Consider the following 19,457-nt stretch of genomic DNA (forward strand, 5'->3'; position numbering starts at 1 on the left):
AGGGCAGCACCTACAAATGAAAACAAGCCTAAATTGAAGTCAACATATTGCTGCAAAGAGGTGTCGGTTTGGTCGATGTCATCAATATCTAATGTCCTTTTTACTCTATTCAATATAAAATCATGATATAGCACAAAATCGTTATGATACATGGGCGGAGCGATAAATACAGGGGGCAATACAAAAGATATATAGCAGGTTCCTAGCCACCCAATGGGAAGATGGTGGTAGCCCTTTTTCCACAAATAAAATAAGTATTTCGTGATGCTACAAAGGCGATACCATTTGGTGTGTCGAATGTTAGAGTAGTAGTACACTCACTTTTCCCTACCGGAATAGTACCTTTATTTCTTACACAGAGGTCTGCTTTGGTATCAATAACCGTAATCACAGATAAACTAGACATATTTGCATTTCTTTGATTAGTAAAAATACGAGGTGAAGATACATTGTCCGGTCGATATTCTTCCCACTCAAATTTAGTTCCTTCTGCTTGTGGGTAACCATCCCTGTCATTGTAACAAACTTTATTAAGTCGGAAAAGTAGTCCCACCTTTTGTTGGCCATCACAGGGTAAAAAGAAGAGTGTACCAAGCATTACAAGAACCATTATGAGAGAACGGAAGAGGAATAAGTGGAGTTCCTCCTTTCTTTTGATGTCCAGGCAACATTCCACATACCCAACAGTTTGTGGCGTTTGTCATGTTATGGGTGTGATGTAGAATCTGAATGAAGCTGTTATTCAAATAAGTCTGTCTATGTCTCTCTTCATGATGAGGCAAAGTAAAATGAAAATGCTCAGATGGGACTGGAGTGGTAGGCAGCAAATATTCTTTCGCCGGGATCAGTCGTTCTACAATCCAAGCTATTACTGCTATTACCACTATTGTAGAAACAAAAATCACAGCACCAAGAATTCTCTTATTTCTCATTGTACCAGGTGTCATAGTCTCAAAACAAAATAATCAAAATAAAGCGAAATAAAAAAAAATGAGTGCTGAGCTCCGAGGTAGCCGCTGGTTTCTTCTCCGAGATTCAAGACGGGCGTCACTACACTGGACAGGACTGATTCCCCCCCCCCCCCCCTTGATATTCTCGGCTTCCGTTTTCACAAACCTCAGAGCGGTAACTCAACCAGTCTCGCACAAAACAGCTGCTTTTTTCGATCGTAGATTGTATTTCGCTGCACCAGAAACAGTGTGGTCCGGGAAGGCTCCTTCTGATTCGCTGGGCATAGTGGCTGGGCTCTTCTCTGCATCCAAAATATCTCGATATTCAGACAGCACAGCAGGATTCACCAGATCCGAAGAGACACGGCGACCATGAGTGGAATGCACCCACCGCTTCTTGTTCGTAACCCGCACAGCCGTTCGAGTCGCCAGCAACACTTGTTCAGGGCCACGCCACCTCCGCTCTAAACTGCTGGACCTCTCGAACGATCGGATCATCACGTGGTCCCCAGGACGGAGATCATGAGCCTCTCCAATAGAGTTATCTGGGAGCGCTTCTCGAACCTGTTGATGAATAGAAAGTAAATCATTTGTTAATCGTGCCAAATAATCGTTCATCATTATACAAGGCACATCATGTATCAAGCCCCCAAATATTCATTGGCCTTCCAAACACCACTTCATAAGGGGTGAGGCCAGATCGGGAATGTGGTACTGATCTAATAGACAGTAATGCTAAGGGCAAGGCATCCGGCCATTTCAAAGACGTGGATGCCACGATCTTTGCTTGCTTCAGCTTCAAAGTGGCGTTATATCTCTCCACCAAACCTGCTGACTGCGGGTGAAACACAGCATAGAATTTTTGCTTTATCCCCAATCCTTTCAGGACATACTCCACAATTTTCCCAACAAAGTGGGGACCATTGTCATTCCACAAAAATTTACAAACAATATATCTCGAGAAGTACTCCTTGAGTAACACTTTAGCTGTTGTCAGCGCTGTATTGTCCTTCGTGGGGTAGGCCTCTATCCATTTACTGAAGGCACACACCACCACTAAGACATACTTGAGATTGTTACAGCGCTCCACCTGGATGTAATCCATCTGTAGTACTTCGAATGGTGCAGTAGGTGGAACGAACCCTCCTTTAGGAGTTTAAGTCCCTTTGGCAGGATTGTACTGTAAGCATATCAGACAGGTCTGCACTACTCTCTTAGCCATGCTGGCAATCTCAGGATGCTCCCAAACTCGTGTAAGCAATTTAGTAATTGCAAGAGCTCCAACATGTGCCATCCCATGTGTCATTTGAACCATCGCTTGCAAATAAGCGGCAGGCAATTTCCATCTCTCCATATCTTTACTGAGCCAACAGCCCTCATCATCCAACACTCCCTCTGTTGCCCAGGTTGCAAGTTCTGCTTCAGAAGCTGATTTCTGTATATCTAATATTTCCTCTCTAGCATCATGCCATCGCTCAGTCTGTGATTTCACCACATACATAGGAGAGTCATTCTTTAACATTGCAGTATCTCTCGCTGTGCGATCTGCAAAGGCATTTCCTTGTCCTATTTTGTCTGACACCTTCTTGTGTGCACTACATTTGACTATCGCTACTTTCTTTGGACATAATAGTGCATTCAGGAGATCGTGTACTAGCCCTCCATGCATGATTTGCACTCCATGCGAAGTCATAAACCCTCGTTCCTTCCAGAGTAGGCGAAATTGTGCACTACTCCAAAAGCGTAACGACTATCAGTGTAAATATTCACACATAATCCAGCACTTAGCTCACATGCTTTCGTTGGAGCTATCAATTCAGCTGCTTGGGCCGATTTTTGCGGTATACGTGCTGTTTCTACCACTGTCTTGAGTGTCGTGATTGCATAGGCTGCGGAAGTTGTACCATCTGGCAACTTTAAACATGATCCATCAACCCACAGTTCCCCATCTACATCTGGTAGTGGCGTATCCTGTAGGTCGATACGACCCTTTGTTCTTCGGTCAGAAAAACACAATCATGTTGTTCTTCCTTTTGGGGATCAGAAACAGGATATGGCAATAAAGTAGCAGGGTTCAAAGTGGCGCACCTCTTCAGTGTAATATGTGGCGCCAACAGCGTTAACTCGTATCCTGTTAAACAAGCGCTAGTTAAATGCTGTGTTTTCGTTTGGTTCAATAAAGCATCTACCGCATGGGGCACTAATACCAACAATTTATGAGGCAAAACTATTCCCTCACTCTGTCGTATAGACACTGCTGTTGCTGCAACTGCTCGAAAGCACCCAGGTAATCCTCATGCTACAGGATCAAGTACTGCTGAAAAGTACGCACAAGGTCGTTGTTTATCTCCGTGTGTCTGCACTAAGACTGACAATGCGCACCCATCCTTCTCATGTACATACAATGTAAAAATCTTTGTATAATCTGGTGTACCTAACACTGGTGCAGAGCAAAGGGCCTGTCTCAATTGTTCAAAAGCATTCTGACATTCATCTGTCCATTCAAGAGGAGTCGGTGTAGTTTTGGACAACAACGCTAACAAAGGTTTTATAATGTGTGAAAATCCTAATATCCACTGCCTACAAAAGGACTTCAGACCTATGAAAGCACGAACATCTTTCTGAGTGCAAGGGACTGGTGTGTCTAAAATTGCTTGAATTCGATCTGATGTCAATGCACGTCCCTCCTCAGACAGAAGATGACCGAGGTAGGTCACCTTCGGTCTACAATATTGCAACTTCTTCCTCGAAACCTTGTGATTATTCATGGCAAGAAAAGAAAGCAGGGAAAGAGTACTCTCCTCACATTGTTCCGGCGTGTCTGCTGCTAACAAAATATCGTCAACATATTGAATAAGAGCCACTCCAGACTGTAGCTCAAAAGAATCTAGCTTTCTTTTCAAAGCCTGACTATAAATGCTAGGACTTTCTGTGTAGCCTTGAGGAACTCGACAAATTCTATATGATCTGTTATTTAAGGTAAAGCCGAAGAGATACCGGCTATCGGGATGAATGGGAATCGAAAAGAAAGCATTTTTTAAATCGATAACGGAGAAGGTGGTGGCTGTGGGTGGGACCAAAGTAAGTAAGGTAGTAATATCAGACACCACGGGATATTGGGGCACCACTATCTTATTGACTTCCCTCAAATCAATAATGAAACGGTAAATCTTAGTGTCTGTATCTTTCTTTAGAATCGGAAGAATAGGGCTGTTGCAAACATCATAGGGAACTTCCTCCACCACTCCTACAGTAACCAAGTCATTTATGATATGCGTAAAGCAACTTCACCTTCTCTAGGGATTTTGTACTGTGGTACGCGAGGCAAACACACTCCCTCCTTTACAGTAATGTGTACGGGAGGGATAATCATCTGTCCTACATCAGTATCAGAAGTGGCCCATGAGGTGCTTTGAAGGGAGGCTAACGCATCGTCTTCCTGAAGGAGGCATGATCTCTCAATTTCTGGGTAATTCTCATTTAAAATAACCCGCACCCCTTCAGGGGCGCAGCGTATGGTTGCTCGAAAATGTTTAAACATATCAAGTCCCACAATATTATCTGGTGTATTTGGAGACAATAAAAGTGGACATGGGGCAGTGGACATGGGGCAGTAAACTTATCAATGTGAAATGGAAGGGGCTGAGAAAATGGGCTAAGGGAAGGTGTTCCATCGAACCCTATTGATGTAATCGTTTCGCCAGACAGGGGAGCCCTTGGAACCAAGTGTTTGGACAGAGCGATACGAGTAGCTTCCGTATCAACCAGAAACTGATCAGTAGAACCCAAAACATGCGCTGAAATATATGGACCCCTTTGATCTACTGGTACTTCAACCGATTCCACACCCCATCCTACGCAATCCTATGTATACGTATTATCCTGAAGCTCAGAAGACTCACCCTCAGCTATCTGATACTGATTCCGTCGATCAAAAGTATTATGATCAGCCTGACCACGACCCCTAGCTTCAAACCTACCACGATCATTCGCTCCACCCCTCGAACCTGAATAACTATTCCGAAACCTTCCATTCCCTCGATCACGCTGATTACGCTGCTCTCGAAGCACCGGACAATCTGAAAGCCAGTGTCCAAACTGTTTACAGTATGCACACTGATCCTCAGAAATATCAGAGCGGGCAGAAGACTTGCCATACGACCCACATCTACCCCTATCATTTCCTCTCGACTGCGTAGCGTAAACCTGAGCCAACATCACCTTCGTCTTCAAATCCTTCGCTTTCTTATCACTACTTTCCTTAGCCTCCAATTCCTGTCGTTCATAATTCTGAGCCATAGTTAATAAAGAAGCAGGAGTTGCAGTGGTCCATGAACTTTCACGAGTCTTTAAACGCTTTGCAATCTCCGGTAGGAGATTAGCTACATACTTATCAACAAACAAATGCCTACCAGTGTCCTCTGTTAATGATTGACCACTGTAATCATGAAACGCTTCCTCGAAACGCGAAAAGAAATCAGAGACCGATTCGTCTAGTTTCTGTTTACAAGAAGCCAACATCGTCGAAGCAATCTTTTTAGGGGGGACAAGTGTTTTTAATTTATTCCAAATAGCCACCGGGAGATCTAAAATTAGTTGACATGGTTTACATGCGGGTTCTCTTTCCAAATCAGCTTGTGCTAATTCCTTCCAATCTGCACCTAAAGGTGGTCGATCATCAAACTTACGAATCGCCCTCCGCATATCAGGAGGCAATATTAACCCAAAGAAAAGTTCAATATCAACTAATGTCATGACACATGAAGAAATAGCTCCTTCCACTCCCTCATAGAAGGCTGCTGGATTTTGGCACGGGTCAGGCAAAGCATTTTTAAGCGCCATAACATCCGCTCTATTCCAAGGAGTATAAACCCAATTGTATATAAAATAACCCTTCGCATCCACAGACGACTTATCATCATCTGTACCTTGCCCTTTAGGAGGGACATACAAAGGTGCAGCTTCTCGCATGGGCATAATATGAACTGTAGCACTCTTATCTGCTCCAAAGAAAGGTATTCTTTGGACTCAGCCGTCGATCCAGACGTAGTGGAACCCGATGCCTTTTTCGCCGCCCGTAGTCGTAACGTCTCATCCCGTAGCAGAACCAAACGTCGGAAGAAACTATCCGCATCTGTAAGAACAAAAACACCTTTACGTAAATTATCACACCCAACTGATATATCCTTAGGTTCCAACTCAGGTGAATACTTTCTAAGCCGTTCAACAACTTCTTCTCCAAAATGTTCCAGAAAATACAATTGCTCTTTTTCAGACCACTTACGCATAAGACCATCAATCTCTGAAATAGTAATAACATTAACATTAAGTTTACGAGCCAACCCGCGTAATTCCGCAGATCGTTCAACACTAATCTTAGAACGAGTATCCCTCTGATTATCCTCATCGGAGTCCTCATCCGGGGCCGTAGGCAGAACATACGGAGGCGGGCAACGATCTAGCAATGAAAAATCATCAGATTCATTAGTAAGGTCAGGATAAAGAGGGCGCCGAATAGGAAACTGACCATTAATTTGCAAATTACGTTCTTGTATCTCCCTCTCTTTCTGTTCCTGCAATTCTTTTTCCTGCAGCTGTAAAGCTTTAACATAAGCAGCCTTTCGCTGTTCCTTGTCCGCCAAGGCTTGTTCACGCTTCATTCGTTCACGCACCGCTTTCTCCCACATACGCACACAATCAAACATATCCTGTCTAGACCTGCACTGAAACAAACACTGCTCCACATACTGAACCTTTCGTAAATCAAATGACCCATGTAGTGGCCATTGCAATTCATGATCAGTTTTTGTGTATTTGTGCCATAATGTACTATACATAATAGGGCGAAGGCCGAATTTTATGTACATTTCTCGATTAGGTGTCCCCTCTGGGGGAGCCGGCTGAGATTCATTTAATCGATAACTGGTACCTTTTCCAAAACAGCACATTCCTCGGAGTGTGCTGAAAACAGGCATGTCAAAAATATCACGAAAACGCGATATTACATAAAATGGCACTTAATATGTTTTACACATGGTGTGCCGTTCAAACAAATACAAAGTCAGAGAAATATCTCCGCATTACCTGCCTATGTGAGGTGCACTCCACATATAGTCCAAATCATAGATCCAAATGTTAGCTAACTCAAACAAATCCAAAAAAGCCACAGTAAGTGTCAGTAGACTACCTTACCAATCAAAAGCTTACCAAATATTCCAAATGTCCAGGTTCCAACTGCCAAGTTCTCTAATCGAATCGGCCAAACGGTCACTGCACGACAACCCAACGATCAGGATCTCAGTCGAGGACCGGCGCCACCTGGAAGGTCAGGTTGGAAGGAAAGGAAAAAACACCGTGGGTGCCAAGACTTCGGGTCACTCCGTGGCAGCGTACGCGTCCATGGCGAGTTTCCAATCCTTCGTCGCGACCACTCCTTTGGGCATCCGAGTCGCCGATGAGTACCTGTTCGGGCGCCAATTTGTGGTATTGGGTTTCAACAGACCTACATACTCTGCAAAAACTCTCGATACCTTAGAATGGAAGTTGGCACGGAAACTGAAAATGCAAAAGACAAGTTTATTAAGACCCCATGGGGTGGTGGTACAATCCTACAGCACCCTTCGGCAATGCAAGAAGTATCACACCGAACATCGGTGCGTGGCTTCTTTTATACAGTTTAACAAGATTTTGAAAAGTAGGCGGTATACACTTTACACAATTTAGGTGCATATAAGGGCATTTTTGGAACACAGCCAACTTGTGGGAGGAGTTTAGCACCACTGGTCAGTTTGAAGAACATTCCTAAGCAGTGACCGATCATTAACCTTGAAGGCTCAAATACGCATGCGCAAGCTTGACCATTACTAAAAATAGCCAGTTGCTGGGCAGACTAAATGGTCATCGGGAGAGAGAAAGGACAAAAGGGCATGCTGACCACGAGGCAGCGCATTCACAGGTAATGGAAGCCAGGAATACAAAATGGCCTCCGGAATATAGTCAAGTTAATCGAGAGGAAAGTTCGTGTAGCTGAAGCAAATGCTAACCCGATCGCTGCCAAATTACGACAACATTGTCCATGCTTGGCCACCAGTAGTCTTCCCGCATCCTCTGCTTCGTTTTGGTGATTCCCATGTGTCCTTTGTGGGCGAGGTCTACTAGATATTCCCTTAATGCACTGGGAGGGATCAGCCTTGTTCCACGGAACAGACAATCATCGGCGACAGATAGTTAATCCCTGATCATCCAGAACGGCCGTAGCGCATCGTCCTGTTTGTCTTGGTGGTTCTAATTTCCATTTACTTTCTCATACACCTTCATCAACAGGTCATCTGCTCTAAGAGCTTCTTTCCAGCTCTCTTCACCCACGGCCCCTGCCAGTGCCTCGTCCTTGTCTTCATCGTTCTCCTCGCCTGCTTCATCTTCTTTCGTTTCCCCCACAAGTCGCGAGAGGCAGTCTGCTGCAAAATTTCTTGTCCCAGGTACGTATTCTACATCGAATGTGTACTCCTGAAGGTTTACGACCCAACGTCTAATTCTACTTGAGATCGCGTCCAGCCCTTTTTTGTTGAAGACCTCAACCAGGGGTTTGTGATCAGTCCTCAGATTGAATTTGGCTCCCCAGAGGAAATCCCGGAATTTGTTCATTGCCCAATGTACAGCTAAGGCCTCCTTCTCTATTACCGAGTAGTTCACCTCTGATTTCTTAAGAGATCTTGATGCAAAGGCTATGGTCTCCTCTCCACACACTCCCACCTGAGTAAGGACCGCCCGAGTCCCTTTGAGCTCGCATCAGTTGTTACAACAGTCTTCCTATTTGGTATGAACGCTTTGAGGCTTGGGGCCTCTGCCAGTGCCTTCTTCACTTCTTCGAATTCCCTCTGGCACTCTTCATTCCACTTGAACACCACGTCTTTCTTGAGTAATTGGCGTATGGCGTAGGTCCTGCTTGCGAAATTCTGCACAAACTTGCTGTAAAATTCCAGCATACCCATAAATGACTTAATTTCTTCCTTGCTTTTCGGTGGGACCAATCCGATAATGGTGTTCTGGAGTTCAACTTTGGGCTGAATTCCGGCTGGTGTTATCTTGTGTCCCAAAAAATCTAGCTCTTTACACCCAATCTTGCATTTTTCTCTCTTCACTGTCAGGCCTTGTTCCCTGAACCTCGCCAGCACTTGTCTCAGTCTATTGTCGTGTTGTCTGTTGTCCTCGCCAAAGATAAGCACGTCGTCTTGGTAGCACAACACTTCAGGGATTCCGCTAAGAATGTTGCCCATAAGTCTTTGGAATACCGATGCGGCCGAGACTAGGCCGAACGGCCTTCTCTTGAATTTGAAGGCTTCCATAGGTGTTACAAATGCCGTGAGTTCTTGGGAATCTTCGTGGAGCTTGATTTGGAAATAGGCGGAGGTTAAATCCAATGTTGAGAATACCTTTGCTCCTTCCAACCTGCTCATCATTTGAGTTATGTTGGGCAGCGGGAACTTGTCGACAACAACCTCTTTATTCAGTGCGCTGAGGTCTATGCATAAGCGGACTGAGTTATCATTTTTCCTTCCTGCTACAATTGGCGCCAGCCACTCCGTTGCTTCCACGGGTTCAATCACTCCTAGGTTGCACAATTTCTCTAGTTCCGCTCTGACTGCATCTTGTATAGATATGGGTAGGTTTCTCACTTTCGCTACCACTGGCACTGCGTGCTCCTTCAACCTTACCTTGTGGGAGTAATTTTTGAGGCACCCTAGTTCCCCACTGAACACTTCTTGAACTCTTCTTCAATGCTACTACGCGTCTCTCCTATCTCCTGCACTAAGATCTGTGGGGTTTTGTTGGGGTTGAGGTACACACCTAGTTTCTTTTGTGCTTGCCATCCTAGTATGTTGTCCCCCTTTAGCGATACGTAGACCTTAGAGACTGTTAATCTGTCTTTGTAGCACACGGTGCCCCAGAAGTAGCCTTTCATATGAATAAGTAGACCACCACAACCCCCTGGTCTGACATCCATTTTGTTCAATTTGTGTTTACCTTTGGCCACCCTTTCAAATTCTTTTGCATTTATGATAGTGATCTTGGAACATGAGTCAAATATAGCCTCCAACTCAGTCTCGTCAATCTTGACGCTGTCTTTGGGATTGCTAACCTGTCCGCTCTGCACATGCAAGATGATCTCGTCACACACTTGTGTAGTATTCTCCTTCCCTTGCTTCTTGAATCCCGGACCACTCCTGCAGTACTGTCTAAAATGGCCCTTCCTGCCACACTTACTACATGTACATTTCAATGCAGGGCAATTTTTGTCGCCATGTGCCCTTGCTTACCACATCTATAGCAATTGCCCTTGAAGCTCCATCCCCCTATGCTCTCCGTCTGTTCTTTCTGCACATTCTTTTGCTCTTTGACTGCTAGTACACCTTCGCCTTCAGTCACTACTTCACTCACTTTAATCTTGTTCTCACTGACTTTACTTTCGCTGTCTTGCTTTATCTCGTTAACACAAAGCATCATGTGTTCTACCTGTTTGGCCACAATAAGCACCTCCCTTAGTGGTGGATCATCCTTTAACCACAATTCCTCACGCACCTGCTCCGTTCTGCATGTCAACACAAACTGGTCTCTAATCCTCTCCTCACACGCACCACCAAACTTGCATGTGGCAGCTAATTTACGAAGATCTGAGACAAAGTCTTCAATTGATTCCCCTTCCTTCTGCCCCCTTTTCCCAAAATGGTACCGTTCCATAATGGTGCTAGTTTTAGGAAAGTAATGTAGGTCTAGTTTTTTCAGGCTTACTTCAAATTCGTTCAATCCCCTCGCTTCCTGTGCACCCAGCTCTGGGAGATGTTCTAACACTTCCTCCCCCTCTGCCCCCATGTAGTACGACAACAGTGCAACTTTTCTTTCTAGACCCAAATTTTGCCCACATACAGTAGCATAGTTCAGGAAGATCTTCTTCCATTTGTTCCACTTAATAGCTGGTTCCCCAGGGCTGGCTAAGAAAAACGGTGGGGGCGTTAGATTTTGCATGCTTGCCTCTAGTACATTTTTTGCTTTATCTCAAACACTGTTATCCGTTTAAACACCCACAGTAAGAACACTCTCTTGTGAGATTTCAATAGCGATAGAGTCTGGTGTGGAGGGTCTCTCCACTTTCTTAAACAAAACAACAATTCTATGTGTAAAATCGAAAATTAGGCTTGCTTAGAATTGGAGTCCACTAGATGGCTCCCTTTAGTTCCACCTGAAAAGTCCTTTATTATCAAGAAAACAGTTCCTGTAGGATTTCCACAGTTCCTTTCTCTGTCAGGTGACAGGAATACTTGGGTATGATGAGCTCACTCCTCTAATCTCCTCGGGCTATAGTCCCCGATGTTTGTTTAAGTGTTCTTTCTCGCCTTAATCTTCAGCAGATATCCTTAGAGACTGCTGCACATCCCTGCATTCTCCTGTCTGGCACACTGTCACTCCAGGACCTCCCAACAGTTTTCACGAGACCCACCGCAGTCTCTCCTCGATTCAGGCGTTGACAATCATCGGCTGCTCTTTTCCCTCATCATCGCACCTCTGCTTCCTTTCTCCTCTATTTTGCGCCACACAGCGGCTCCACTGATTATCCCGGACTCTTCTGCCACAATCACCAAGCCACCGCTGACACTTCTAAGCGGCTTCCTATACTTCGTCCATGTCACTCCTCAGCTCTCCGCATGACAGTCACACCATGAGAGACTAATCGCCTCACTCATCGTGAAGTTCGAGCTTTGTCACCCTTCCGTGTTTTTTTCCGCTCATTAGACACGTTGCTCCCACGGCAGTATTTTTAACCGTCTGCAGTTCTTTTGAAGCGCTAATCTCTTTTCCGTAACTCTTTCCAGCCGGTATGACTACACCTTCTCTCCACCCACGGTGAGTGTCATTAATATCCTTCCATTTTATCCTGCGCTTAACCTTCCATCTTGTTAGGTTTCCCTTTTCCTTTTAGCGTGTTGGGGTCATACCAATGTCCGATTTCCACTTGTGTCCTCGTCGCCAGTGTAGAATTAGCCACAAATGATGAGAGGCGAAGGCGATGCATAAATGAGGAGAATTTATTAAAATTCAGTAAAACATCACAGACCCTAGCCACAGCTGACAGGCATAAACAAACCGCCTCGCCGATCCGCCGGCGCTCGCCTTGGAACGTTGTCCGTGGTGACATTCAGAATGATGTCACCACAGCGAGTTCCAAGCCAAGGTGACAGCGGGGGCAGGGGTGACACACGCAGTAGCCTTCCTGCAGTGATGGAAGATACCACATGACCCTTGTTGAGTCTCACCCCATTTTACCCACATGTATGTTTAGAGAAGTGACGATTCCTTACTAAATATCATCCAGCCAGGTCAAGCGTACTAATGAAATCTTTGAGTTGGACTTAATACATTGTCATTCACCTCTTAGATCAGCCCACATTTGATTGTTTCTCCTGATCCATTTTATAAGTTGTTTCTGCATCCTACACCCCTCCCCCTTTATAGAGTCCCTGTATTCCAGTGCAGGAAGGACTATTATATCTCTTGCCTTCCCCTCCTTTCCTCTTTACTTGGTTCTTGTGCCCGCTTATATATTAAATACAGAATAGTCATATACTGTTTCTCAATTAACGAAATTGAACTGACACACCTCCCTCTGCTCTTGCCTTTAAAAAAAAAAAGTTTTAGCTAGGAACTGGGGCCTGCTCTACCTGACGACTTGATTAGATTTATATGCGTTTACTCCCAAGCATACTTTGATTTATCATTCAAAAGTGGCTGTTAGCCATCTTCAAACTGTAAATTAATAATAAAGTATAACAAAAAAGATGCTTCCATGCATGCATGATGATTATCTATCAGTGTGTTTTTGGGTCTAGCCTAGACTGCGCTTGTGCTGTCAGGATGATCTGTTGTATGTACTTTGTGTGGGCTTTGGAGCATTACCCCAGGACTTGTCTGCTTCCACTTTTGCTTAGGGACTGCTACTTTTTTTCCAGCAACTGCCCCTGTTTAACTGTTTTGATAGAAAACACAGAAGTCAGTAAATACCCAGGCTAATGTGCTTCATAGCTAAAAACTTATACTGTCAAATGCTTGTGTCATACGTTAGCATGTTATACTCCAACATAGCTGATGTTTGTGCCCTCTTGCAGTGATTTTCGTTTATAAGTATAACGAAAAATATTAGAAGGTGGCACCCATGCCTGCAAGTATGCATATGTGCAGGTGACCATCATTCAGTGGTATTTGCCATAAATAATGGCAAAACAACTAAGCACCAGCAAACAAATAGCTCTGCTGCACAGTGTCACAGATCAGACATATTGACTTTGCCAGTCCTTATTAAATCCTAACTCCACAAAAAACCAACAGCCGAGTATGTTTAATATATGACCAGTGTATTGGTCGGCAGTAGGTCCGCACATCCTGCTGCGTCTCTTGTTTCTTCAGTCAGGTGTCTCGATATGACACTTCTGGATCTCCTTTAGTGCTTTATTTCTAAAATGGGTGACTATCTTCTGTTTTTAGGTCAGAAGCCAGTACTAGAATTCAGATTATGTTTCACAACTGAAATTTAGCTACAAGACCACATCTCCTCGAATCCAGAATCTCTGTATACCGTACAGATGAAAGTGAGTCACATAGTTGGAACTATTTGTAATCCATTCAAAGACTAACCCTCTCTTCTCGTCTATAGTAAAGGCAGTCTCTTGTTCTATTGCAGGTTGATGCAGACTAGGTTTAGTCAGAAAAGATGTTAGAATGAATGCAGCAATTGGTAGATGAGTCTGACATTTTATTTCTTCCCCCAGCTTACCTATTTCTTCCTTGTCACGTCTTTGTCAACGTACATCTTGAGTCCTGAGTCTAATCTTGTCTTCTCTTTTTACTTTACAGGTTGGTTTATACAGTCATACACCTCTACATAGGATCAAAGTAAGAAGCCAATTGATGCATAAAAGTGTGAAACTTGCCTGCCAGTGAAGAACATGTTAAAATAAAGACTGCCATCCATAAGCCTGAGTGAAGAGGGCTTCAAGCAAACCTAGCAGTAGAATTCATAAAACAGTCTTCAAAGCTGCATCAAGGATTATTTTAAACAGTCTGCAAATTAAACCCAATGATGCCCAACAACAGACGGGGCTGAATATACATTGATTGTGATTTACAGAACAAAGCTACTCATTTGCTCCTTCTTGAAACCGAAATAGACTTATTTCATGCATATGGCTCAACATAAAATGAAGCCACCTCTGTATTTTAAGATGGAGCTGTAGGACATTTGAACAAATGGTTTACTTAAAGGAAATACCACCCTCCTTACCAACTAAATACTCACCTGCCAGAGACTGAAAATGATACTGTACATTTATGATGTGCAACAAGATGATGTGGTCATCATACTTTAGACACTGCATTACAATAAGTATTTATCTTGACTCCTTTCACAGATTTTGGACGAAGTGAACAAGCCAGTTGTCTCAGCACCTTCCTTTTTCTCCATTCAAAAGCTGGGTTATGTTGTAACTGTTGCTTTCGGCAGGAGTGAGTGTCTGCAGTCTTGCTCTAATTAGCTGGAACAGAGCGAGGATGAGACAAATCTTAGTTTGCTGTTGCAGCAGTCAAGTTACTAAGCACTTACAAGTATTTTTTGCAGCCAAAGATTTCCTGGGAGCACTGGAACCTGCTTGCCAAAGCTAAAAGCATGTTGCAGTATGACTTTATTGCAAGCTATAGTGTGATTTGTGTCACCCGAACTATTGTAATAAGTAATTACATTTTTTACCCTTTCTGGAAAATCAGCAGTACTGGGAAGTGACACAATTTTGTACCAGTTGACCTGTCCCCTACCACTTTTGCAACCGTTATGCAAGCCTCAAAAGGTCGAAGGAAACGGAGGGGAGCCAGTTCAGGTCATCCTAACTCTGTACTGCATCCCCCTGCCCAAAAGGAAACCTCAGAAGTCAATGATTTTGAGCATGAAGAGCCAACTAGCACTGTGAGTGTGTCCAGCACCATTGAGACTCGCCTTCCAACAACCTCTGTAGCCACATGCCATACTAATTCTGTACCAGAGATTGAAATCAAGTTAGAGGCTAGTGACGAAGATGATGAAAAATGCAGGCGGGAGTCCAAAGGTCCACATGTGTTGCATGCTTTTGGGCAAGAAGAGACAGAGAAATCTAAAGTGAACACAGTTTCTCAACGGGGTAGCAGGTGGAGAGATAACTCGTATGTTGAAATAGACAAAAGTACTTCTGAAATGGACGGATCAGTTGGAGAACTAAAAGATCCTGCTGACTTCCATGTAGGTCCTCCAAGAAAGCCTGCTTGTACTAAAGGACGAAAGTCCATCTCAGATATGTGGCTGTTCTTTTACCCTGACACATCAGATTTAAGCATTGCCATTTGCAGCCTCTGTGGACTGAGTATCCACCGTGTGAAGCATGGAGCATACTTTGCCACAGCTCCCTTAAAGCGCCATTTAGAAGCTAAGCACCCAGTGGAATGGGGAGAGAGGGAAGAAATTAATCAGGATATGGTAGAAGGTGGTGAGGATGATGAGGAGGAAGAAGTGGAAGAAGTGGAAGAAGATGACCATGAACAGGAGTTGTTTCTGCCAGCCTATGCAGGGCAACATCAAATGCTTAACACTCCTTCAACTTCCTTGGCTTCCACTCATGAGAATGCTGTTCCCACCCATGAGTACAGCAGTGAATCTAGTGAGGAGATTGAGGAGGAAGAAGAAAAAGACAGTACCGAATCCCTTGGCACAGAAGTCCTCCCAGAATCACAATTGGAAAAGGGCAGTGAGAGAAGAGTTGGCAGGCCTGCTAAAGGTCGAGGTAGAGGTTCCAAAGGAAGTGCCAAATGCACCAGAAAAACTAGGGACTTGGGAAAAGCTTTCCTCGGCATGTCAGAAGTAGACAGCCCAGACACAGGGAGTTCTAATATTCCCAATCATCCACTTGTCCCACCTGGGACCAAGAGGAGAAAATCCACCTCTGCCGTCTGGCAGTTCTTCTACATAGATCGCACAAACATATGTCGAGCTATTTGCACTCTCTGTGAGATTAGCGTCAGTCGGGGAAAGCAGGGTGGCCATTTTGGTACTTCAGCATTAATGCGCCATTTGGAAGGCAAACACCCACAGGAGTGGGCAAAGGGAAGGTTAGTTAAATCTAAGACCACCAGTGAGGCTGAAGTTGAGGAAGAGGATGAACAGGAAGATGAGCAATTGGAAGAAATGTTTCCAGCATCACCAATAACATGTACTGCATTAGATCCTTTGTGTTATGATCCCCAGTCACAGTCCTCCACTATGTCTCCAAGTACGCCGCCCCCTCCTGCCGATGATCCTGTTGAAAGTGAGCTGTCTCTACGACGTAAAAGGAAGCACAATGACTCTGGTGCTACAACATTATCAACAAAAAGTAAGGTCATGGTACCAGAAAAGGCAGATGTCAATGGCAAGTATACCCCAAATCACCCTAGAGCTCAATCCTGGAACAGAAGCATTGCAGAGCTTATGTGTGGCATGGCGCTACCTTATTCCTTCATCTCCTCCAGGCCTTTCCACAAGTTCATGGCTAGGGCTGACCCAAGGTACCGAATGCCTTCTAGAACTTTCTTTTCAAAAAAGGCCGTCCCGCAGCTGTACGAAGCTGTGTGTGAAAGTGTCATCCATGAGCTGCAGTGTTCTGAAGGCCCCCGTGTGCATATCACAGCTCACATGTGGACCAATGATTCTTTGGTGGACTACATGGCAATCACTGCACACTGGGCTGTTTTTACAGCAGACCCAGAGCTACCCAACTCAAGAAAACATGCAGTGTTGTGTATTAAAGGATTTCAGAAAGACCCGACACAAGAATCCATTCAACAAGCTTTGACAGAGCAGATTGGCATCTGGCTTACCCCCAATTCTCTGAGCCATGGATTCCTCCTATCGCACAGTGATTTAAATGTTGCATGTGCCTGTCAAGGAGAAGATTACACATACATTCCATGCTTTGCACACTGCTTAAATACAGTGGTCACTGACTTCTTACAAGACAATCACCATATTGCAAATATGCTTGGTGTGGCCCGTAAAATCTGCAGCCACTTTTTCCACTCTGCAAAGGCACGGCAAACACTGACGGAGCTTCAGCAACAGAACAGCCTTCCAAGACATCCGCTGAAGCAAGAGACAGTGCCCCACTGGAACTCAACATATTACATGTTAGAGCGGCTCTTGGAGCAACAGAAAGCTGTCCATGAATACATTGGCAAGCAGCAGATTGGAACAACGGATGTTGTTCTGACATCCACCTACTGGAATCTGATCTCTACAGTTGTGGCCCTTCTGCAGCCTTTTGAGATGGCCACACGTGAAGTGAGTGCAAACAATGCCTCTTTGAGTCAGGTGTTGCCAGAGGTGCGATACCTTTATATTTTCCTGAAACAGATCCGGGGACATTTTGGAAACCTTGGTGATGGAAGTGCTGTTGCTCTTGTAGACAACTTAACACTCAAGTTGTCTTCGGACTGCAGAATAAAGGAAATGTTTAATCGGGAAGAATATGTGCTTGCTACATTACTTGACCCACGCTTTAAAGGAAAAATTGAGGCCATACTCCCCCTTGGTGCTGATATTGATCACTGGAAGCAAGTGACTGTAAAGAAAGTTAAAGAAATCATGTTAGCCAGCAGTGCACCCCCACCACCACCGTCTTTCCCATCCACATCTTTTGTGTTAAACAGGTCTACTAGTGGTGCCCAGACTGTGAAAGAATCATTTTCTGACTCTGAAATAGAGCCAGGTGTTGAAATGATGTGTGAGGGAGAAAAGGGGTTTGGGGATGCAGCATCAAGTTGGCAAAAGGGCAGGGTTGTTCCACCATTAATCCAGAAGGAGAAGACCTTGATTGAGCATCTGGAGAGCGTTGGTCTTTTAGCATCGAAGGGTAGTGGAGCCTCCCTATCAACAGAGAGTCACTCTGCTTGCATTATGGTAGAGAAATATCTCCATGATAACAAGACAATTGGAGCAAAAGAAGATCCACTGACCTACTGGGAAAAGAGACGTAGTATGTGGCCAGCACTGACCAAATTGGCCATTCAGTACTTGAGCTGCCCGCCATCCAGTGTTTTTTCAGAGAATGTCTTCAGCGCTGCGGAAGGGCTGGTAACCAAACAGAAATCCACCCTTGAGGTGGAGGGAGTGGAACATCTCCTGTTCCTCAAAGCAAATTTGGTGAGCTTCCCGGACTACACACCACCTCCCCTGATCTTCTGTTCGGAAAACGAATGGGAGCAGAATGGTAGTGAGGAGGAGTAACCACTAACAAACTGTTTTTTTTGTTTACTGCTACTAATCCGGCTTTTTTATTTTTTAATGTGTCACTTACCTGTGTTGCCAGAACAAATTCGATTTTGCATTTGACTCTTTTCCCTCTAGAGAGATGTGCATCTTCTCATGCAGCAGGGTACTGGATGTGCCGTCCTTCTTCTGTGTAAAGCTTGACTGTGACTAAACTGCACAACTGCCTGGTCCGCTTTTTAATTGTTTACATTATATATATTTTTTAAACCCAGGAAATGTATGCTACATTGTGTTTATGGGCTTACCCTTTTTAACATTGTATATAAATTTGTGATCTACAGTTACTATGGTTGAAAGAGGCCTGAGCAAAAGCCTTTCGACTTCAGCATATCGGAAAATGGTTAAGAGCCATCTAAATTACAGTTTGTGCTCAAAAAAGTGTCCATGTTTTTAAAAATGTGTATCTATCTTTTCTCCCTCTATTACTCTTTACACACCACTTGGCAAGGGTATTGATTTGGCGTTGAATGCCAATAGGTGCCTGATCTAAAATTGCCAAGTTATTGTCTTGAAGCAATGTTCCAGTGACTAACCGAGGTCGAAAATAGTTTACCAATGATCTGTCAAAAATAAGCCTTTCACTTCAAATATTACCTGGAGACCTCTGAAGGCCTTTTGCATGCCTTCAAATATGTTTTTTTCAATTCAGTTGAACTGTGGGTTTAGACATTGCTGATACTCTAGTTTCTGTTTCCTTTCTAAGGTGCATACGGATTTTGTTATTCCTACAAATTATTATGGCGTGTGGAGTAATTTGAAACTGCATATTCATATATCTTTAGATGCTAAAACTGCCCCTAGAAGCCCGCACACTTTGTCTTTGTACCCAGAAATGTGTTAAATCTGAGCCTTCCAAATATAGTCGATTCATAAAGACATATTTAAGCTTCTAGTTACCCAACCATTGGTCAATATTTTGTTTTTCCACTTCTGTACTATTGACAGTATCTTTTTTTGTATTTATTCACAATATATCCTGGATATGTTTCCAGGTGCAAGACCTCTCTTTTCTACGTTATTGTGCAGGTTTTGTGTGTTCATATAGTCACCCAAATTAGCATAGCACTGTGTAGTTTTGATTATGGGCTATTTATTTTGCTGATTGTTTTGGCATGTTCTCCGCTGTTTCAGAA

General features: G+C 44.0%; 1 protein-coding gene across 2 annotated transcripts in view; it reads left to right on the plus strand.

The window, feature by feature from the left end:
- Positions 1-19,225, plus strand: part of LOC144783827 (zinc finger BED domain-containing protein 6-like) — a 43,040-nt gene extending 23,815 nt beyond the window's left edge. For both annotated transcript variants that reach the window (XM_078662576.1, XM_078662577.1), the window contains exon 2: positions 13,854-19,225. In XM_078662576.1, the coding sequence (XP_078518702.1) occupies positions 14,824-18,279 (3,456 nt within the window). In that variant the 5' untranslated portion in view covers positions 13,854-14,823 and the 3' untranslated portion in view covers positions 18,280-19,225. The remainder of the gene's footprint in view (positions 1-13,853) is intronic.
- Positions 19,226-19,457: the final 232 nt, after the last annotated feature.

Source organism: Lissotriton helveticus, chromosome 10 (genome assembly GCF_964261635.1).
Source record: "Lissotriton helveticus chromosome 10, aLisHel1.1, whole genome shotgun sequence".
Classification (NCBI taxonomy): domain Eukaryota; kingdom Metazoa; phylum Chordata; class Amphibia; order Caudata; family Salamandridae; genus Lissotriton; species Lissotriton helveticus.